The 23,488-nt window shown below is 43.8% G+C and overlaps 1 protein-coding gene across 6 annotated transcripts in view; it reads left to right on the top strand.

The window, feature by feature from the left end:
- Positions 1-4,262: 4,262 nt before the first annotated feature.
- kmt2e (lysine (K)-specific methyltransferase 2E) overlaps positions 4,263-23,488 on the top strand; it is a 29,449-nt gene continuing 10,223 nt past the window's right edge. For 2 of the 6 annotated variants that reach the window (XM_073480321.1, XM_073480319.1), the window contains exons 1-13: positions 4,263-4,546; positions 13,807-13,991; positions 18,479-18,590; positions 19,417-19,646; positions 19,778-19,917; positions 20,412-20,593; positions 20,680-20,718; positions 20,812-21,012; positions 21,163-21,293; positions 21,465-21,582; positions 21,691-21,800; positions 22,043-22,295; positions 23,293-23,391. In XM_073480321.1, the coding sequence (XP_073336422.1) occupies positions 13,921-13,991; positions 18,479-18,590; positions 19,417-19,646; positions 19,778-19,917; positions 20,412-20,593; positions 20,680-20,718; positions 20,812-21,012; positions 21,163-21,293; positions 21,465-21,582; positions 21,691-21,800; positions 22,043-22,295; positions 23,293-23,391 (1,686 nt within the window). In that variant the 5' untranslated portion in view covers positions 4,263-4,546; positions 13,807-13,920. Of the gene's footprint in view, positions 4,547-13,806; positions 13,992-18,475; positions 18,591-19,416; positions 19,647-19,777; positions 19,918-20,411; positions 20,594-20,679; positions 20,719-20,811; positions 21,013-21,162; positions 21,294-21,464; positions 21,583-21,690; positions 21,801-22,042; positions 22,296-23,292; positions 23,392-23,488 lie in introns of all 6 variants that reach the window. The other 4 variants (XM_073480320.1, XM_073480318.1, XM_073480323.1 and 1 more) reach the window with 2 other exon arrangements.

Here is a 23,488-nt window from a genome sequence, read left to right as displayed (position 1 = left end):
GACAGCTGCGATTGGACGGAGAGTGACGAGCTCCGGTGTTCCTTTGCGCTGATTGGCTGAACGAAAAATACGTGTTTAAAACACAGCGCCCTCTACTGTTCTGCTCTGAATATGACTTCCCCTTTAAGTTGTGCAGTCAATTCTCTATTTTATAGTTTTTACCTGCAAATTATACAATTAAACATGACAAACTAAGTCGACTGATAGCTATGAATGCTTTATTTTGTTTAAACCAAGAGATGCGTTGTGTTTTATATAATTGGTTTGGAACGAGGATGAATATTTGTACCTTAAAGGTGCACTATGTAGTTTTGGGAAAGACATTATAATCAGAAAAGAAAGACTGTTTTTCTAAGCCTATACAAGCTAACTTAACAATGTCTCTTCATTTTCATGACTGAATAAACAAACACAAGTTCATACTGTTTCGCTTTGTTTATATGTGGCGGACCCTGCCACCTTTCTGGCTTCAAACAGTGTTCTGGGGACCTTATTTTCCTCTGAGAACAGCTTGTTTATTCAGTTATGGAAAAGATACACATTTTTTGTATTATTACCTCATTATTATTATAAATATTAATATTCTGAGCTTTGATTTCTTCTTTCTTTCAAAACTACATAGTGCCCCTTTAATTTGCAATTACATACAATAAAGTGATGGTGTCAGTGATGCACAAGTACCCTCCCAGTTTCTTAAATGTTAATATTTCCTGGTCTCTTTACTGTTATATCACAATAAACGGAATATCTATGGGTTGTGGATAAAACAATATATTTGAGGACATCATCTTTGAGCTTTGAGAAACACTGACCAACATGTTTCACTATTTTCTGACATTATTATATCACTAATATTGTAAATATTAAAATTCTGATTTGAGTTACTTCTCCAAAATAACATACAATAAAGTGATAGCAACAGTGATGCACAAGTGAACTCAAATAAAGTGTTTTCATGTAGTATTTATTTTAAATTAAAACAGTAACAAGTAGATTTCATTGCATCGGTGTCATTACACTGATGTGCAGGGTAAATTTATTAAACTTATTTCTTTGCTAAAAAGAACTGACATGGTTAATAAATGGCTAATTTATAGTTAATTAGATTTGAGTAATTTCACTGTTAAGAAACAATTAAATGGCTCATAGAACATTTATTAAGTAATTGTAAAGGTTAAAAACATCAGTTGCAAATCTATAATAGCTATCCAAATAATGTCTATACATGAACTACACAGTATTTATTAACCATTTACAAAGTATTATGAACGTCACTTGCTAATAAATAGTTTATAAACCATTGCATTGCTTGTTAACAGTGAAATAACTATTAACTAAAGTTTAATTAACTATAAATTTACCTCAATGGTAGCCCTGAATAAAAGCTTTTTTGGGAACCATAAATTTTAACAGAACAAAAGATAAAAAACTCAGATATACAGACTGAACTATCAAGTGAAACACTAAAATACCATAATATCCCTGACTAGTTTTGAGTAGTGTAAAAGAAAAACAAGAATAATCAACAGAAAGACTGGATGACAGGGGACAGGGATGTATCATATTTATCTGCATGGCCCACTAGATGGGGTCAAAAGCTAAACAAATGTGGCATTAGGAGCAAGTACTGTTTTTGTGTTGCATTGGAGCGTTAACCACCTTTAATAAGAGTTTTATGGTAGTATGTTGAATGCCAGAGAAGAGGAAAATTAAGTGCTTCTGCAACTGTAATTCACACAGACCTCAAAATCAGTGAAAAATGTGGACAGAGCTGAGGGGTTTTCTTTTCTGATTCATTCACACTGCTGAACAATGTGGTTTTCGGCTGCCATAACATGTCACACCGCCGCACACGATCGTAAAACCATATGCACACGGACCACCGCTCGCCTCTGCTGCTGTGGCTGTGAATTAAACACGCGCGTCGTCTTGTCGGGGGACGAAAACAGGAAATAAAAACATGGCGGCGTGAACGCGCACGGCGCCGCCGCCCATGAGTGCTCGTCGCGTGCACACAGAGAAAAGAATCCCCGACGCCATCTTGTTCCCAGTCGACAACGTCAGGCAGTTTACAAACGAAGGAAAAGGACGTATTTCTCTATCGCCCTGCGCGGATATTCACACTTTCACCGCACGAAGAGGCGATTCGCCGTCGTGTCGACATTTCTGGCTCCGACCCGCTGGGAGCCTCTTTAATAAATTACACGCACACACGTTGCATTGTTACCTAATGGCGTCTGGTCCTAGCTTGCTCTCCGGTTGCGCCCCTCTCCCCTCGCAGCTCAGAGCCCGCCCACAAATACTAGCTGCATGATGTCACCACAAACCAACCATATCTCAAAAAAATACCCAATTTTCATCAATTGCTTTTTGGACAATTAATTAATTAATTAATCCTCCCAACACCACCGCCACCACCGTCTTTATCTTTACATGAACGAGGTCTTCAGAGCGGAAACGCGGTGGGCACGACAAAAACAGTCGTGGAGAAACGTTATCCTCCGGGAACCAAAAAAAAAAATAAAAATCGAGTGACCTTTTTTGTTTTTTAATCGCTGCATCCTCCAACATTTCCGTTTAGTCGGCTCGATGCTCGATCGGCCCAACTTTTTTTTTTTTTTTTTTATACCTCCGTCCTCCCCCCAAGTTTATTTCAAACAACCTGACTGACTTGCCCGTTACACCAGGCAGCAGCCGCCGTCGTTGCAGCGGTCCCCCGCGAGTGCGCATGCGCGGGGGGATGCGGTTGCGGGGTGGGGGAGGGTCGATAAATGGAAACGATGAGAACATCCTCTCTCAACATATGATGTCAAAGGGATTTCTACAGACATTTTCTGGGGGAGATGACAATCACGATTTAACACGACAATAAAGCTGTCGGGAAAATTGCTAGAATTATTTTCTCAGTGTCAAACACGTCTCAGCTTATATGGCTGTTAGATAAATCCAAAAATAAATCAAATGGGTTGTTAAATTGTAGCCACTGTTATCACTGAGGTGAATGTAACAGGGAATATAAAACTGACACAAAAGAAATTATATTTTACAGGAGCTTTTTTTTTAAATTGTAAAGCTTGAGTGGCCTCATTATAGTGTGTGATTTTTGGAAGCATAAACAATGTGAAATGACCTAATCCCCACATTTATAATGATATTTGCACTTCAAGCCTTGTGTGAATTTGCATTTATTATTATAATAATTTCAGGACTTGTAGGAGCATGTAGGCTTTAATGTGTGTGATTTTCTGACATCTTCAATAAGGCTGCAGCCCTCTGTGTTCTGTTTCCTTTGTCCATGGTTTGATCTTATTGGTCAGTGTTTCATAGGCTATCCCTTCCCGACTTCAGTTCAATATACAAAACACTGCTCTTGTGTAAGGGGTTACATAACAGCTTAGTTGCCTCCTACTGTGCTCGGTAGCAGATTTAGGTACTCCTTTTCAGTCATGCCAGTGGTAAAATTAAGGATTTTTGGTCAAAAATAGCCACATTTTGGCTTTAGTAACCTTGGTGAGTGTCCCGTGGATTTTTTTTTATGGCATTGTTTAATTTGACATCTGGAACTGGCCTCCTCAAGTTTTGTTTGGGTGTCCGGTTATCATCTAGAAAACACATAAATAACACCGAGGAGATTAAATGTCATTTGAACTGGCAATGTGGGTTCATGTTGAGGCAAGACACCAGGCTGTGCCATGTTCCCCTTTCACCACAGAGGAAGCAGGAAAGGAAACAATTAGTTTAAACAAAACCTCCTGATAAAAACATTCCCACAGCTGACTTCAATTTCACGATGATTGAGGAGAAGATAGCACGAACAATACTGCAACCAGCACACCATGTTGTTTGTTGGCTGTGTGCTGCAGTGCATGTTGCAAGATTTGTTTGATAAGCTATTTTAAGAAAAAGAAAAAAAAAAAACAGGTATCAAAACTTATTATCACTTATAAAACAGCCTGAGGTTATTTCTTTGCACTAAATGTCGATCTGAAAGGCGTAAATCTAAGAGTGCAGCACAAGTTAAATCCAGAGCGTTGCCGACAGAAATAGCAGAGACTTTAAGAGTCAGAGCCGGGAGCGCGCATGAAGCACGGTCACGTCGCCCCTGTGAAAGCGGGAGGGCAGCCCCGCAGTGTGTGGAGGCGGGGCTCGGGTTTAGTGATGGGGAGGGAGGGGGGGGGGCTCGTGGGGGGGGAGGCGGAGTCTCGGCAGTCCTGGCAGGGCCGCCATTTTTGCAAAGGGGAAAGAGACTGGTTTGAGGGGATCTAATTTCTAAAAGTCGCCGTTGACTAGGGCTCAGTTTTTACGGTTTCGAATTAATTTCTAGTCAATTTTGCGCCACCGCGTAGGACAAGAGTCAAGGGATTTTCTACAGGAAGGGACTCTTTAGAGGACACGCTTAAATACAAACATTTTAAAGCTTTGCTAGGGATCCGCAGTGTGTGGACAGAAGTATTGTTTTGGTTGTGGAAGCTGTGTGGAAAGCGACGGGGGTCTTACCCAGGTCCCCTTATTCGCTATTCAGGTCCTCCAGAGTGGACATAAAACGGTAAGTAAACTGCATTAAGTGGTAGTTATAGGGTGAGCACAAATCCGACCTGGAAGGCTATTGTTGGCTTTAGTTAGCTGGCTAGGCACATCATGCTGATGCTGGCTAACGTAGTTGTAGTATCAGCTGTGGTTAGCTTGCTAGCTAGCTGATCAACACCGTTAGTTCAGGGTCTGTAGGTGTGAAGTCCATTGTCGTCCATATTCACATTAATCATAATTTGAAAACCGCTAACTAGATGACGTAAGTTTCCCATCTAAGTGTCAAGTTGGCAATCGGTAACGCCAAGAGACCACTCACTAGCTAGCGCATGCTACTAGCTCAAATTAGCTTGACTCAGACCGAACAGGGCTCTGACTTTTCGTTGATCGTGTGGGATAAACGAGACGTCATACAAAGTTATCGGCTAAAATATGATTCACAGGTCGCGGTAATTAATATAATTATGCCACACAGCCAAAGAAGTCTCGATACTAAATACACATTAACTTTAAAAAGGTAACGTAAGACGAAAACGCTGCAATTAGATTAACGTGTAACGTCTTCGCTCAGGCATATAGACTAGGTCAACAACAGTTAGCATTGCCAGCAGTGAACTTGTCCTTAAAAATATGGCATTACTCATATTTGCACTTAGACTTGAATATAACTAGACCCAGAGGGGGGACTCAGTTGATGTTTAGTTTGACACAGTGACACTGCGGGCCATATTGCGCAGGGTTTCATCCGTTTTAGTGTAAATAATTTGACCTCCTAAATACACGCTACCCCGCTTTATTTCCAACCAGTTAATTTACTATACATTAGCTAAGGTCCTCGCAACTGCAAGCTGTCAAGCAAACGCGCCAGATCTTTTGGGGCATCTTCCTATTACTTTGAATACAGTGTTTGCAACACTGTCAGCCAGCATGAAAACAGTACATTTAGCATTAGTTACAAACTTGAATTCGTCGTGGTGGCTCCCATCTTGCTCACACAGAGCACGGGACATTATTTCCGTTCAGCGAAATTTCATACAATGCCGCCGTTCAAAGCCAAAGAACAATGAGCTTTTTTTTTTTACATGCATGTAAACAGGAATATAAAGATGTCTAGTCTAGTTATGTCCCAGTCAACTCAAAGCAAGACCAGCTGTTAAAATAGCCCCTAAGTGCCTGGCTACATTGCGCAGTAATCTCATAGGCTATTGAGCCTTTATAGAAAGATGAAATCGGAGGATAGATCCAATGTCAAACGAGGAGCTAGTGGGTGCTATTTTGTTTTTTAAAAAATCGGACTTTTAAAAAGTACATTTCGCGATCACTCAATTTAGATTGAGAGTGTATTGGGTTCAATTGCAGCAAGCGTGGGGGAGGGGATTGTTCCATTTGGGCATCTCGCCCCAGTCATACAATTTGTAACTCCATCTCGATTGGCAACCCTCGCCATGCTGAAACTGTACTGTCGCAATTGGTTGTTTTACCCGACCCCTCAAACAAATTACCGTATGCGTGAGCGATCGGCTTTGCCCCCCACAAGCAGCTATATCTCTCGACGCTGATATTCTCGCTCTTTCCCGTCTGTGACGAGCCAAGTATTAATCCACTTCTTTCGCGTCGGCACTAGCTTGCTTTGCTAACTTAAATCCACTACGCATTACACAGTTAGCTGGTTACTGCTAGCTTTGTACGATACATTCCTCGGCTATTTTTTTGGCCTTTATTTTCCGGCCCAGGTTTTTTTTAAAAGTTGCTTCTTGCCTCACGGTTTAAAAAAAAAAAAAGTCAAATTTAAGGCGGTTCGTGCTTCGGGTTGTTTCCTCACTCCGAATGCCATTACACTCAGCTCTGCTACATTTCCAGAGGGCCATTGCTGGCCATAATTGCTAGCCCGATTAGCTTACTGGCGCTGCTTTCGACGAATTTCACAAAAAACCCTGACAGTAACAACACAGAGACTGTACCGACAGAGTGATACTTAAGGTAGAGTGTATGAAAGAGGCGATTGAATGCATTCGTGGGGATTTTTCCTCCCATGGCGAGGCTCCCCTGGCCACACGGTTGTCTCGCCGTCCTGAGAAAAGCGCTATGAAAATGGCGACAGCACCAGGGTGTTGTGGTAACATAATAGCAACGTTGTACCCTCCACACCCCTATCGGCAGGACTGACTGCAGCGCCGACATACTCACTGGGAAGCAACTACACAACACATGATTTTTTTTTATTTTTTTTTTATTTAATTTTCACTTGAGCATTAAGCTTAGGCGTAACGTTAAGTAATGTAGATCACGGCTCGATAATACTGCGCTTTTTATGGCTTGTCATAGTGACAATCACTGATGCTGTGGTGCCTATTCCCAAAACGAGCAGCAGTGTATCCCTGTGACGTGCGTCACGGCTTATGCTATTGCTTGTGTTTCGTGTTGTAATGTTGGGATCTTGGGACTTGAGGTTTATTGTGATAGAGCATTAGACACAAGTGCTTGCAGCTACAAAAGGGTACAATGATAATGCTATTCTTGACAGCATTAAAGGTACATAAAACCCAGTGCAGATCCGCTCCTTTGCTACATCACCTCCAGTGAAGTCATATTTACAAGGTTAATATTATGTAGTTTGTCCCCCACACCCATGGGTTGCATTTCCTCGTCACTGCTCTCCGTTTGTCTCCTTTGGTGTGATAGAAATACGCTCAATAATTTATTGAAACTCATTAGAATTTGACAGAGTTATGTATTTTGAATTTCAATGTTGCTAAAGAAGGATAATTTGCTGCTTGTAGTGAGACATCTTTTAAATATTTAATCTGCTTAACTACATAAAAGATAACCCAGCTTTTACACTTTATATTCATGGCAACCCAGTTATATTAGACATCGTAAAACGTTAGGGATGTCCCAGTCTGTGTGATTTTATTTAATACTATTTGTATTTTACAGGTAATGTTTGAGCCTACAGTTCCACTGCACAAACATTTTCTCCATCACATCGGGTACTTGGTTGCAGATTGCCTCAGCACAAGCCTATATTAAAGGATACATTTAAAATTGAACCTTTCTATAAATACTGTCAGCCACCAAAGTGCTCCCTGTAGGCGACCTTTTTACTGAGTCTATTGGGGCAGTTTATCATTGCTACCATTACATTGCATTTTAACTATATTACCATCAAATATTAAATTATTATAAATGAAAGAATTGAGGAACTAAATCAGAGCTAGTCTTTTCAAAGCCTGTGGAAACACAAAGTCCAACGATGGTGTGGCACAGCTGTCCTCTCCTCTCTGGCACCCTGTGGGACAAACTTTGGCACTTTGTTCAGTTCATGAATATTGCCAACTAGTGTTTTTTTCCCTCTCTTGCTCTCTCTTGTTTCCCTCCTGATAATTTTCATGTCATTTGAGTTAGGAAAAGTACAATTTACAACTCATAGAAGCACGTCCAACCTCTGATACACTTGTATTCTTGTTCAGACTACCAACATCATACATGTGATTAATTTAGAGTTTGTAAACAGCAATGTTGATGTGTGAGGATGTTGTCAGTAGCAGGAGTAATTGAAGTTTCAGGCCTTTAAATCCCTGCAAGTGAAACAAGCAGGCAAAACAGGGTCAGTTTCAAGTCACTGTATCATTATTCTTGTAATAAACATCACTAAGCACTTGAACGGTCGGCTTAGTTCGTGCCCGTGAGTGTCCATGTCGTCTTAATGAAGTTCAGCCGCCTATGGATATTGTCCACATTATAGTAAGTGCAAAAGGCAAAGGGTCTTTTCTTCTGAGAAGCTTTATTACAACTAGATGAGTAAGAGGGCCCTACAGTGCTTAATCAGTCTCTGCTCCATAATACACAAAATCCCCAGCCATCTTGTTCTACCTTGTAAAGGAGCAGAAGCCTTTGTCCTGATACTTGCGCCTTTTTTTCCCCTACAAGATATTGGAGCTGACAGTGTTAAATACCTGACTGGCTGTATGTGTGCCTGGTTGCCTTGTGCAGCCAAGTGTGTGTTTGCTTGCCGTGTTGACAGAGATGGTGACGGGAAGAGAGCTGCCACTCCCCCTCTGCCGTAGGGACAGAGCACTCTGGCAGGCGGCAAGGAGTCATAGCAGTCTCAGATGACACACCTTTCCTCTCACCCTAACCCCAAGACGGACTCTCAGACACACATATGATCAAATAGCCACAAGCTGAGCACAAAAGTATTTCCTTTTTCAGTGTGCTCAGCGAAGAGGGATGCCTATTGGTGTATTGACACATTAATAGGGCAGATGAAGGCCACAGCCTCATCAGCTTTCTCTTCCTATACTTCCTATAAGAGCTCTCCTTGTTATTGTTCTCTTCCTCGTCTCCAGACAATAAACTCTCATCTCTGAAACAGTAGCACCTCTGTGTTGGTAGTGTGTCTCTGTAGATACACATCTCACCATGTGGGGCTAAGCTGTGTGGCTGTGCCCAGGTCTCCAGTGATCTCACTTGTGTGGTACCCAGACCCTGAGAGACCCAGACACAAAGCTGCCCGGCTCTGGGGCCCAACACAGTCACATGGTATCTCAGCTGGGAGGAGAAGCTGGGGCTCAGGTGACCTGTTTTTGTGCTGCTAGCTGGGCCGTAACAGATCCCTCTGTAAACTAGCAAGCTGCCTCCCCGACAGGTGGCTTTAGGGCTGGGGCTGCTGAGGCTGCAGCCCTGCTCTGCCTCCCTAACCCTCTTCCTGTGTTACAATAGCATTTATGCATTGGCACAAGGCAGGATGGGCCAGTAAAGAGGGGGATGTGGCATCAATTTTGGTGATGTAACGGCACTGCGGTCCAGGCGTGAAATTGATCCTTGAACACTGCTGTAATGGGACCTGAGAGGCTCTTACTGTTATTTTGCCCTGTAGATGTGGAGTAGCCTCTCCTCGTTTTTATGGACATACATGCACATGCATAGCTCACATTTTTAGTTCGCTGCAGAATGCATTCTCCAAATGCTGTAATTGGCTGCCGGCAGCATGTGTGCCTGCTTGTCAATCTCTGATAATCAGGATGGCTCTAGACAACATTAAATCGGCCTACCCAAGCTCAGTCACACAGATGAGAATGCGGCTTGATTTACTGTAATGTATACCTGTCTAACTTACAAATGTTTAAAGGAAGTAACCCCTGACCACACAGAGCCTGACTGTGATACGCTGTAAGCAGGAGCGAGAGGGAGATGGAGAGATTGTGCCCCAGGGGTTCTCCTGAACAGACATTACTCAGACTACAGGAGGGCTGCCCCAGCTTTGCTGCCAGACCCTGTTCCAACTGACTTTAAATCACTCTCTCTCTGGCTGTTTGAACTAAGCACAGAGGATGTTGTTTTGCTCTTGGGAGGCTTTATTAGGACTGCGTGTCTCACATCTTATCACATCACAGTTTTTCCATGTAAAAAGTCTCCGTGGAGTCACCAAACCTGTTGTGACGCGTGACCACAGTGAAATAGACGTGTAATGAAGCCCTGAAAAACTCCTTAATTTACTCACTCTGTTTCTTCATCGCTCCGCAGCACTGCTAGCCCTTTGTTTACTAGTTACAGGACATGTAACACTGCAACACAGCTGTCTCCTCATCGTCTGTCCGCTCTTAAGTGGGCTGATCTTTACAGGTCGAGGTATATGCTTGCACTCAGTTCCTTTTGTAGCCACGAAAACTGCTTGTGTGGACGCTCACATCCATATCCCCAGCTGTACTGATGTATGACTTCACCTTCAGTGCTCGAGTGCAGAGGAAGCTCAGGCCGCTATGGGCACACTGATTTATGAAGGACGGGGCAGATGCAATGTGTCCCACTGTGGTTACCGTGAAAAAGAGGGCCAGGCCTACATTCCATCTGGGTCACACTTCCTGCGTACATGAGTCTATTTGTATGAGTTTGTTTTATCCATTTGTTTATGAGCTGAGTCATTGCAGCCAGCCATGAGGATGGTGTGAAGTCACATCAGCGTGGCAGGGGGGCTGTGGGATTCAGTCGGAATCCCTCGTTTTCCCTTGCTCCTCCTACTTATCGAAAAACATAATCTGCCGGGACTTGGCTGCGAAAAGCAAGAATGAAAACACTTACACATAGCGCGGTGGTAATAAACTGAGGAGAGAGGAAAGCTGTTGTCTGTAAGCGGCATGGTTTTGAGTGTGATGGTGTGGGTTTTCCCTCACTGACTTCAGTGCGGTTCTGTCTTAAAAGGATAGTTATTCCCCACACAATGACGTGACTGTGTCCCCTTGCTGAGGAAGGGAAGGAGGAGAAAGGAGAGACTGGGTTACGCTATGTGCTCCACTCTGCCACCCAGAGTCCATCCAGGTCTAGGCTGTGTAACGTCACTGTCAGACAGACCCCACGTACACCTCCCCCACCCCGCTGCCCTCTGAAATGGAGGGGCTTTGGATGATTTCTAAAGCTCCCTACAGTGCGGGGAAATCTGCTCAGAGAACCGTCCTAACTGCAAACCTAAAACACTTCCATCCCGTCGCTTGTTCTCCTATTGTCCACTTTCGCTGTATGTCTTTCTACGTCCCTCTTCTACTCACCCTCCCCTGTGCACGCTCCCCATTTTCCCCACCCCTCTCGCTCCTCTCATGTGTTTCCATAACAGCAGTGGATTTGGCCAAAGGTGGCTTTAAATGGTCTCTCCCTGCCTCCTTGTAATTAGGAACTGCTTCTGCGACACTCCCCTTCCCCTCTGCTCTCTCTGCGTTACTGTCTCGGGTTTATTTAGGAAATGCACAGAGGAGGGAGAGAAATCCGGCTGGGCGGGGTGACTGGGCACAGGAAGGGGGGGTGGTATGTTTCTTTTTTCTTTTTTCTTTTCCTTTCTTTGGCTGCGTTTCTCCAGCGTGATGGGCAGCTCTTCTAGAGGAAGTAGGAGGAGCAGGCAGAGGCAGTCACAGCACAGCTCAGATTTAGTCAGGAATGCTGCTGTACTGTACGTGTTTTTCTTTTTTCCACTCGCCTTTTGTCGGTCTTGACTGTGTCTGGCTGCGGCGCAGCGCACGTATGTTTGCACAAAGCCTCTGAGAACCTCCTTGTAGAGAGGAATGTTTGAAAGGACAGGGCGAAGGGTTATCTGTCTGTTTGTGTGTGTACGCGGGATGGAGGGGGGTATATGTGTGAACGTGAGCTCGTGTGTGCATTCCTTAGTAGTGACAGCAGGATTCCCTGGGCGAAGACGAGGCAAACCTAGTGGATGAACGAACAAACAGGCTGCTTCGAAGGGAAGCTATTTACCAGGGCAAAAACATACTGGGCCCCTCAGATGCTACAAAGGAGGGGGGAGTATGTCATTTCAGTGTTTTTGGCAAACTGTCCCGTCCTTGTTGAAAGAAAGTGTTCTGGTTACATCAGCTTCCATCATGAAATGCCCCCGACTGTGATAACGAAACGCTGTTGAGCCTAGTCAAGTTCACACAAAATCAGAAGAGAATTTTGAAGGTGATCCCATCAATAGTCTTGGCTGACACACAGACACACATGGGTCTTCTTCCTTCTATTAATTAGGCCCGGAGCTGACAGCTGTCATGTCTGTGAGCCTCTCACCAGTCCTGTTGGCTCAAACGGTGAATTTTGGCAAATTAATACCCAAAATTATGACTGTTTAGGCGACAAAGCTGCTCCATCACCAGCTATTTCAATAATCAATTAATTGGTTTGAGCTTTGATTTCAGCTCCTCTTCACTCCTGAAAGTAATTGTGATTTTCTTTGAAAACCAAAACATTTGAGGATGTCAATACTGAAATGTCTAACTTTGATACAATACCTTGAAAAATATTGAGTTTTCATACCACAGGGAAAAACTGAGACATGGTTGAGGGCATCAACTTTTAGATTTTTATTAAAAGATAAATGTAACAAGGCTATAGCATGACAATGGGATACAACTTTTCTTAGTAATGTAGCAGAGAACAGCAGAAAAATGGAAGTAAACATTACATATCACTTTTCTTTTTTTTTTAATGAAACATTTGATTTCTGAGAGAAAGTGCAACTGGCACTGGAGTATCAGTACTGAAGACAATGAGTATTGTTAATGTGTTTTCATATATTACTGTTTTTGACAACACTACTTCTGTTACATGTTTCTCATTGTGAACTTTGAGCTTCCTTGATGGAAACCCTGCAGTCAGGTTTGACAGCTAACCTGGTAATGAACTACAGTTTTCCTGGAGAGAGATGGTACGTGTGTGTGGGTTGGTGCTTCAGAAGACATGCTTAGGCCAGAATGGGCTGGTACCTCACAGGCGTGCAGGGACAGGTTTTGCCGTGGAGGTGTGTTATTGCTCGCTAAGTGTGTGAAGGATGCCCCTGTCGATACATGACATTTCTCTCCTTGATCACCCCTCTCCCATCTACACCCCGAGCCGTGATCTCAGCCTTTGTTTGGCCCCGAGTGTGCACGAGCAGGCGGAGGTGTGACCTCCAGCCTATTTTGTCTCGGCATCTGTCCCTCCCCACTAATCCCGCTTATCAACCGAGCTCTCCGTATCAGGGCAGCCACACTGACACATATGCTCCCGTCTGGATTCACATCAGCCAGTGTAAAATGTACTAGCCCAAGCATAAAGAGACACTACATTCATTGCCTGACACCTAATGTTGTCAATTATTGATGACTTGATCTTGCAGCAGCTATTTCCACATGAACAACTTGTGATCCTAGCAGTAGCATTGATAAAAATGTAAGCCTTCCTGACTTGCAACTACAGTGTTAAAGATATTGTGTGTCTTTTATTGGGAAGAGTGTTTGTGTGTGTGAATGCTCAGAATAGAGCAGTCCTCTTCAGTCGAAGGGGGGAAAAATGGCCTCTGTGTGTTTTGTTGCGTTTTCCTCCCTACTTTCATGGCAGCTGGCTGCTGTGTTCTCTTGCTCCCCTTTGTGGGAGCTTTCTTACAGTGCAGCCTTTTGCATTCCTGGCAAATAGTGTGTAGAGGTCGCTTTAGCGCAGTTCAGCAGCAGCTCAGGCTTCACCTTTTAGTATCTTCCTGCTTTGCATCAGTCACTATACCTCTGTTCGGCAGTTTTGATAGACGGGGAAATTCCTGTCAAACCCTGTTCTTGGTCTGAAAGTATGAATCATGCATGAACTTGTGCTGGAAATACCCCGTTTTCACTATGATTTGTAATTTCTGGTTAGACACCACAACCTTGCAAGTGCTTTGTTCTTGATGTGAAATGATAAATTTGTGCTGGAAATGATGCTTCTACACAAATCTAACAGATTTTCTTTGTTCCCTTTCTCTTTATCTACTTTTTCCTCCATGTTCAGGCCTTGTGGATGCACTTAGATGTCTGCAATGACTGCTGTGGCTGGCATGCCTCAGTGTTTCGGACTACCATTCTCTGGACTCAGTAGGACAAGAACTGATCAGCAGAGAACGTCATGAGCATAGTCATCCCAGTAGGGGTGGACACAGCAGACACCTCATACCTGGACATGGCTGCGGGCTCAGAGTGAGTAACACAGCAAGTCTTTGCTGTTCACACCTTTCATGCCCCATCACTTCCACTTTTCTTACCCTCATTCATTCTTACATACCATGTATGGCCTTGTCTGAAGTTCACGTGCAGTTTTACCCTTTTGTTTCTCACCTATCTTTAGAGGCATTTGACACTCTTACTTGATAGAATATGATTTCCCTTGTCCCCCTCTCCTCTGTATATGCCACAACATGCCCTCTGTAATGTCTAAAGCAGCTCTTTTATCTAACTTGGTTCAACTCGCTCTACCCACACAGATCTCCTCTTCTACGTTTACAAAGTTACTGTTAATGGGAAAGGAATTTGCAGTCAATGGAAGCAGGGCCCCTCCAGTACGTGCTCTAATGGACGTTTCAGTCTTGCCATTGATTCTGCTTGCACTTAACCATTTCTCATCGCATAGACATCCTCCATGTCCACCTATTAACTACGTCTGCGCGTGTGAAACTGGCAGTACGCCTACAAGAGCTATGATTATAACACAAACTGTGTAAAGCGTACATGATTTTCCTTGATCCTTCTCTAAATCCGTAGCTTGATGTGTGTACATGTGTACGCCGCATTGAGTCAATAAAGCAGAAATGGTGCATGGAGCCATGGCAACAAGCCTCCTATTGCCCCTCCTCTCTGCTTCCTATAGTCTTGTCAAGGGCATCGCCGTCGTGGCTTTTTCTGGTCAGATAAATGAAGCAAGAGGTTCTCGTATGACTAAAGAACAACACACGTCATCAACTTATGGAGGGGGCTCCTGTCTCTTTAAAAGAACGAGAGCCCGCCCTCCCCTCCCCATCAGAGCTGTTGCCGTGACAGCTTGTGTTGCCATGGTATCTGCCCCTCGCTCCCCTTCCCTCCCCTCTGCACTGCGCAGGGCCTGTTTCCATGGTCACTGGCTTGAGTGACATGTGGTCCCCTCATAGACATGGCGTCTTAAACAGTCCCACCGCGTCGCCCCCACCCCCCTCCTCCTCTCCACAGAGGGTAGGAGTAAGCCCCCTTGCCTTGACTCTCCCTCGCTCTTTGTCCATCCACGCTCTGCGTCCGATCGCCTGCTGCAGATTTATTCAAAAGCAGATAACAAGCTTGAAAGGGGCTACCACCTGGTCCCATCCAGACCGGAGGGACAGAGCATAGCTGGACACGCACGCACACACACACATTTATCTTTGGAGTATTGTGAGTGCGCCAGCCGAGTCTGGAATAGCGGGGCTGGCTACTCACCAGCGAAACAGCGTCACGTCCTTTCCACATCCCCCTGAAGTCTGCAGCGGCGTGACCAGCTGTTGGCTAACGCAGTGCGTGTGTCCACAGTGACACAAAGAGCCCGGCGTGCGCGCACACGCCAACAGAATACGTAGTGTTGCCATGGCAGCAAGTGGGAGCTCTTTAGGAGTGAAGGCGTTGCCTCTGGCTGTTGAGCGCTGCTCTTTTCCTCTCCTGCTGTTGATCTCTCCATTCTCCACGCTTGTCCACTCTGCCTCTTCACCCTCTCTCAGCAGGTGTTTGCATTTTAAATGACATCTGTTCCTTGTTAAATACTCTTGACATTCAAGAGCTAAAAATAGTACACACCTAGCTGCCACCTTAATTTAAACTTCAAGTCCAAACAAAATTCTCCGTTTCTCTTGCTCATTATCTTTTCATGTGCATGGCGCAGGCCGTAGCTGTCTATGCTTGAGTCTGATCATGACTGACGGTGTATCTGCAGCCCTCCCACTTATGTGTACTCCAGCTCTCTAGTCCCTCCTTTCCACGTCCCAGGAGTGGAGACATGAGCGATACAAACCCTCCAGCCATGCACACATACATTCAAATGTGCTTACTTCCTTCCCGCTGAACAGGCCGGCTCACTTGTTTGCCTTCTGTCTCTGCCTCTCTCACTGATTCACTGGTAGGTCAAACTGAAAGAGTACAACAGCTTGATTAGTTCTCTTGAACCTATAAAAAAAAAAATCCACTTTAATGACTGAACAATACACTCCTTGTCCAGATCTTATATCCCTGTATTATAAAGTGTAGACTTTGGTCTGGTTAATCATTAATGGGAGAAAAGTTAGTGGACCTGAACTTTATCAGGTATGATTTTAAATTCTCCCCATATCTTGTGAGTCAGGCTCTTGAACGTTTGGACACATTCATCCATGTGGCAGTTAATCTGTTGAGCACACACACTCATAAATGCACACACCTTACCTTGGGTCCGCCTCCAGACCTCATGCTTGCACTTACGTTTTCATTTTGACAGCGAATACTTGAGCGGCAACACGCACAGGAAGTGTTGCACATTGCTTTCTTACGGCATGCAACAAGAGCAGTAGGGCTGAGAAGGGCTCACGCAGGTACCGTATCACCACTTTACCTTGGGACTCACTTTGAAAGGGGTTGAGGGTAGGGAAGGAAGGTAAAGGAGGTAGAAAGGGAGACATCTTTTTTTAAATTTCACGTTTGTCAGTAATACCTTTTTATGGTTCCTTTCACTGTATGGAATTAGAGCTTCAGTTATGGACACTTTTACATAGAAATGCTGCATGGCTTGTTCAGATTCCCCAGAGTCTTGCCGTCTTTTGTACCAATCTGACACATCTTACACTCATCTTATACCTGAGAGCCTTTCCTCTGTGTTTTCTGCCTTGTTCGCGGAAACTTATTGGCAGCAGCCCTCATGAAGTTAGTTTGTGTAAGGCGGATTTAAGTGTTGAGAGAGGTCACAGAAAGAAACAAGCTCATCAGCTCTTGCATGGTGTTTATGTGTCTGACTTAGGAGCAGTTTTCTAGACAGGGCTCTGAGAAGAGAGGAGGATCAACTGAAGTTTTCACATGACTGAACCAGTAACACATGTGGATATCTGACAATCGCATGAATAGCTACCGCACCTTACTGTACTTCAGCTAATGCGTGTCCTGTAGCTTGCAGTTTCTCCTCAAATTTCCCTCTCTTCCTCTTTTCCTCCCCCTTTCTCACCGGACTGTCTTTTTTCTCATGGCAGTTCCACTTCCCCCTTCTTCTATAGCCACCCCCCTCAGCAGCAACCGAAGGAGAGATTTTAATCATGTCATAATAAGGGTGGGTTGGTCTCAAACGGCCAAACTGGCTCTCTCTCTTCAGCTGCATTGTGATCCTGGGGAAAGTGGCTCTACTGGTTAGGTGTGAATAAGCTTGAAAACATGTTTGACTTGGAGAGAGATGGCACATTTGTAATGATTGTCTGCCTTGTACATAAGGGTTCTTCATTAATTTTGACATGCTTGTTATTTGTCTGGCTCTCAGGCCTCAGTTTTCCAGCCAAGCTGACAGCAGGCACAGTCCTGCATTCAAAATCCTACTTAAGTAATAGTATTATCAGCAAAACGTACTGAAAGTATCAAAAACAAAACTGTTTATATTGCAGGGAAATTACCCCTGTGACAGATGTGTGGCGGTAATAGATTGTAAATACTGAACCGTCAGTGTTTAAGCTGTTTGAACATCTTTAAATAGACCTTTTTGTTTTAAATCCATTGTTTCCCAGACTAATGGTTCAGCTCCCTCCAAAGGATCACAAAATTGTACGGAAAAATCAATTTTGTTTACAATTCAAATCCACTGATGTATTTCATAAAATTGTGGATGTATAAAACCACATGAGCATTTTTAAGTACAGGGTTTTTCTTTGTATTTGGTCCCCACAACATTCTCTTGTTGGCTTTTGTTTTTTTAACAGTTGCTGCCTTTCAAAACAGAAGTGATACCTAAAACAAACATTACAAATGATATTGGGTCGTAAAAAATTCCAATCTTGATCCCTCCAATGTGGTCAGCAAAAACTTTATTGACTGATATTACATCAGTTTACTAAAACTGTAAACTTTACTAGGAAATAAATGATCCTAAATCATCCCAAGCATGTTTTTCCACATTATAATCTCCAAAAAGTTTCCATGTTGGTGCAAATTGGGAAACGTATACACTGCTACCCATATATTTGTGGCCAATATCGATCAATCGGTATATACCGGTTGGGCTCTACTAATCTTTGCTTTTTTGTGAATAACTTCTCATAGATATCTGAAATGGAACAAGGAGCCCAAACTGCACTTTCTCCTGAGGAGTCACTAAAAGGCTGGGGAATAGTGATTTAATCTTTAATACATAGGATTTTATAAGCGTATTATATGTATGTTGAAGTAAAATCTACAAAAGTATCTATTAACTATAGCTGTGAGATAAATGTAATGATGTGCAAAGTAAAAAGTACAATATCTACCCCTGACATGGAGTGTATTGTACTTAAGTACGTGGTTAATTTCCACTTTTAGCATGTATCCATGTTCTTCTTTGTCACCAGCAGCAGTTAACCTGCTTCCCTGACGCACACACACTTCCTCACAGTGTTTAAGGGAAACAATTACTGCGCGTAACCTTGTTATCAAAGTTTTTCAGGATATACTAATGTGTGTTCTTTGTTCGTGTTGCCGCCCAGCAGACCAGAGTCGGTGGAGGCCAGCCCTGTGGTGGTGGAGAAGTCCAGCTACCCACACCAGATCTACAGCAGCAGTTCTCACCATTCCCACAGTTACATTGGCCTGCCTTACGCTGTGAGTACACTCACTCTGCTTCCTCTTAGCCTGTTTCAAATAACATGCATACCTTGAGTCCGCCGTCTCTGTTAATCATTGAGTGGAGAATGACGGCTCACATTCAGGATGAAACGGATCATTCACATGTAATGGACTGGCTTCCTGGAGGAAATTGGATCTAATTGATCAACAAAAATGAATCAGCAACTATTTTAATCAATTAATTGTTTAAGCAAACATGCCAAAACCTTTGATCGCTTCTCAAATGTGCAAATTTGTTGCCCTTTTTGTCATATGTTTAATTGATAAATCAAAAAATTGGCAGATGAATTGACAAAGAAAGTTGGCCTTTTCTGAAATTGTTGTCCTTTCTCACAGGTTTTATCTAAATGCAATCACCTGGGAATCACCAGTCTATATCAGTTTTTAACTTTTCAGTATTTTCACGAGTAATTCATCGACTAGTTTATAAAATGTCAAAAATTATTAATTCTGTCACAATTTCCCAGAGCCCGAAGTCTTCAAATCGCTTCTTTTTTCAGACAAACAGTCCAAAACCCAACGGCTCTTCATTTATTTTCATGAATCACTTTGAAAAGCAGCTAATCCTTACTTGTAAGAAACAATTAATCGATTATCAAAATATCTGGCGTTTAATTCTCTTTTAATTCTCTTTCAATCCTCTAATTATTGCAGCTCTACTCATCAGGTTTATGTGTTTTATTCATCTGGTCCTTTCCCTCTCAAACAGCTCCACACTTGTGACTTTGCTTTGTGAATTATCATTATGCTCAACTGTCATTTACCTAAACACCATGACCTCTTTTTTCCATCCTTCCATCAGGACCATAACTATGGGGCGCGGCCCCCACCTACACCACCGGCCTCCCCTCCCCCCTCCATGTTGATCCGACAAGGAGAGGGGGGGCTGTTTGTTCCAGGGGGCCAGGACGAAGCATCCAGGGGCACTACGCTCAGCACCTCAGAGGATGGCAGCTACGGGGCTGACATCACCCGCTGCATCTGTGGCTTCACCCACGATGACGGCTACATGATCTGCTGTGACAAGTGCAGGTAACAGTTCATTACCAGATCTCTTGTATGATTCAGTGGCGCAAACTTATCATCAACATTGAAGCATCTCAAACTGTGATGTAAAAGTTTATTAAAAGCCTTCTGCTGTGATTTTTCTTTTTTAACTGTAGTGCCTGGCAGCATATAGACTGCATGGGCATCGACAGGCAGAACATTCCTGAGACCTACCTGTGTGAACGCTGCCAACCACGACACCTGGACCGAGAGAGGGCCATCCTGCTGCAGACCAGGAAACGGGAATGTTTGTCTGGTGAGCAAGATCACACACATGGATATACAGCCCCTAGTCTTCATGAAGGTTGCTTTAGACCTCATGTACCTTCTGAAAATCTAATCAAAGTCACGGTATATTGACACAAAGCTGGATAAAATACAGAGAGTTGGTTGTTTTTTAGAGATCTGCGTCCCCACGTGCAAGTAATGAGGCGTTGAAAGTTTTCTGTGAGAGCCGAGAGACGGCTCTTTCAGTTCTGCTTTTACTGGCTTCCTTGCTGCAGTAAAGGGCCAGCTTGTTAGTGAACAGAGCAGGTTGGAGGCTGTGTCAGGGTGCAGCCTCCTCCCCCTGCAGGCCAGGCTGATTCACTCAACCTGAGCCTGGGACACACTGACACCTGCTGGACAAGAAGCAAACTCCTTTTCTGATATATAACATGAATCTTCTTACGTTATTGTAATCGACAAGCTCTGCAGAAGTTTATTGATCAGTAATCCTTCTTGTAACTATGCATTTGTTTGCTTACTCAGATGGGGACACCAGTGCTACAGAGAGTGGAGATGAGGTGCCGCTAGAGCTCTACTCTACCTTCCAACACACGCCTACCACCATCACCCTGACAACCGGGCGCCTTGGCAATAAGCAGACTGATAAAAAACGCAAAAAGAGCGGCGATAAAGAGCCTCCAGCATCGGCTGCCCGAGCGAAGAAGGTCAGTCATTTATAATGTAACCAATAAAAGCACATTATGTATTAAAAGCCTGAATTAAAGATTCAACCTCTTTACTTCTCTGGCAGGCCTTTCGAGAGGGGTCCAGAAAATCCTCCAGGGTAAAGGTAAACAACACATTCTGTGAAAAGAGATTTGTGGTCGTCTTCTGCCAAATTTTGGATCATAAGTACCAACAAGTGTACCATTTTCTTTCTCAGGGTGCAGCTCCCGAGCAGGAGCCAACAGAGCACCCGTCTCTGTGGGAGAACAAGATCAAGACGTGGATGGAGCGTTACGAGGAGGCCAGCAGCAATCAGTACAGTGAGGACGTCCAGGTCCTGTTGCGTGTGAAAGAGCAAGGCGACGGCAAGAGCCTGGCGTACAACACGCACCCCGCCTCCTTCAAGCCCCCTGTGGAGGTAAAAACCTATACACACACATGCAAACACACCTCGTTATCCTAAGGATATAATAACTGTACCACACCAGCTTTCCCTCTTGATTTTAGTGTAATTGAATGTGTGGGCTGTCGAGGATCTGTACTCATGTCTGACCGTCTCTCTCTTCAGAGTCAAGTTCAAAAGAACAAGAAGATCCTCAAGGCGGTGCGAGACTTGGCCCCAGACTCCCTCATCATTGAGTACAGGGGAAAGTTCATGCTTCGACAGCAGTTTGAGGCCAACGGATACTTCTTCAAGAGGTCAGGATGATAGTCTCCTTGGAGTTGTTTCCTATGAATGCAAATTGAATCACTGCATTTTTGTGGCAGCTCAAACAATTTAAACAATGTTAAGCACTCAAGTAACTTGAGATGGATCGTTATGCAGTGTATTTAATACCATTGTGGTGTTCTTCTGCTTCTCGTCTTTAGGCCATATCCATTTGTGTTATTTTATTCAAAATTTGACGGACTGGAGATGTGTGTGGACGCTCGCAGCTTTGGCAACGAAGCACGCTTCATCCGTCGCTCCTGCACCCCTAATTCTGAAGTAAGTAATCATCCCCAAATAACTGAATATACAGACATATCTAACATGTAATAATTAAGTCTACAATACTATCTGTATTAATGAATATTTTGCTTTAACCTCCTTCAGGTGCGGCACGTCGTTGAGGATGGCATGCTGCATTTATACATCTACTCATTGAGGCCTATCACCAAGGGCACAGAGATCACCATCGGTTTTGATTTTGACTATGGCAGCTGGTAAGTAATACCATTTTTACACCAAAATCAGCGCCGGCAATGTTCAACCACTGCTTGAACAGAGACGTAAATCCCAATTTTACACATTTACATTGAAGATAAAAGCCAGATGTTAGTGGGTGTTAGTGGGTTTTTTGTCCAGTGTGAAAGGGATATTATGAGGAATAATCTTAGTATCACAGAATGAAGGCAAGATCCTTTAACTTTCCAACGTCATATTTTGCTTTCTGCTCCTCTTTTAGTAAATACAAGGTGGACTGTGCCTGCGTGAAGGGGAACCAGGAGTGCCCGGTGCTCAAGCACAACCTGGAGCCCACAGAGAACATGGGCTCCGGAGGCCGGCGCCGAGGGAGTCGCAAAGACAAGGAGATGGTTCGGGAAGACCAGGGCCAGAACCAAAATGTGGGTCTGGACGGCGAGGGGAAGGGAAAGAGCGTAGGCGACGGCAAACAGAGGAAACTCTCTCCTCTCCGCCTCTCCATCTCAAACAACCAGGCAAGATTACACTTTCCTGAACATCACACCAGTTTTCACCCTTCTTTAACTCTTTACTGCTCATGTGTTTCATGTTTAGACTTTGTCTATTAGAGCATATTCTTTTGTTAAAATACATTTACCCATGTTATCCATGCATGCAATTTTGTTTGATCTTTGTGAAATGTTATGTGCATGTTTTCCATTGTCACTCTTTGTTACTATACAACCTGTTTAGTTCCCTCTTTTTCCCATCATTCCTTTACGCATTCACCTTTGCCCCCTCAACTGATAATTTCTCGATACAGTTCAGATTTTACAGACACTTTTGTACCACTCGTGTTTCAGCTTATTATCTTGTTATGCAGCCAGAGAACAGTGTTTCTCTTGGATGTGTTAAAACAACAGATTATCAGGTGTTCTCTGTTGTCTACTCCAAAGAAGAGGTTTTCACTTGCTAGGCCAAAGCCAAATTTGCCAAATTTTTGGTTCATTCAAGAGGAGCTTGAATGAAGCGAACTGTTGTTTGTGTCGAGTTGTGTTTGACAATTTGGTGCTTGAACATTCAGGAATCAGTCCAGTGTGTCACATAACTCAAGTTCTAGGCTATGAGGTGAGACTGTGGTGTAGACATTCAGGAAAGAGTTGAAAGGAAGAGCGGTGAGATAAAAAAGTCAAGAAGTCATTGCCATTACAGTGATATGCTCACAGTATATCAGCTGCTAAATCGTTCATTTTGTAAGAGGATGCTGGTGCAGTCAAAGTGAGGTGAACAGATTCATTAATCATAATTTAAGATCAAGGACGAGCTCTGAGCAGGTGTGTTTTGTGCACAAACTGATCACTCAATACAGAGTTCCTTCCCTCGTATGTTTCCTCGACTCCCCCCGACCCTCCCTCTCTCCCTTACCTCCCCTCTCCCCCACTCTTACCTGTCTCCCTCTAGTCTGTAGCCAGACTATCTTGACTTGATCAGCCATGATAAAGCGCCATACCCCGCTCTCCCCTCCTCTTACAGGATCCTGAGTTATATGAGGATCTAGAAGACAAAACCTCCATTAGCAATGAAGTAGAGATGGAGTCAGAGGAGCAGATTGCAGAGAGGAGGAGGAAGATGGTAAGTGTGCCAAGCTAGGGGCTACAGTGTTTTTGTTGTTTTTTTGTTTTTTGGTCCTTTTTTTTTTGCCATGCAGCCACCCAGCAGACAGGGTGAA

This window comes from Pagrus major, chromosome 14, assembly GCF_040436345.1.
Source record: "Pagrus major chromosome 14, Pma_NU_1.0".
NCBI lineage: Eukaryota > Metazoa > Chordata > Actinopteri > Spariformes > Sparidae > Pagrus > Pagrus major.
The sequence above is the reverse complement of the archived record's forward strand: the minus strand, read 5'-3'. Positions and strand labels throughout refer to the sequence as shown.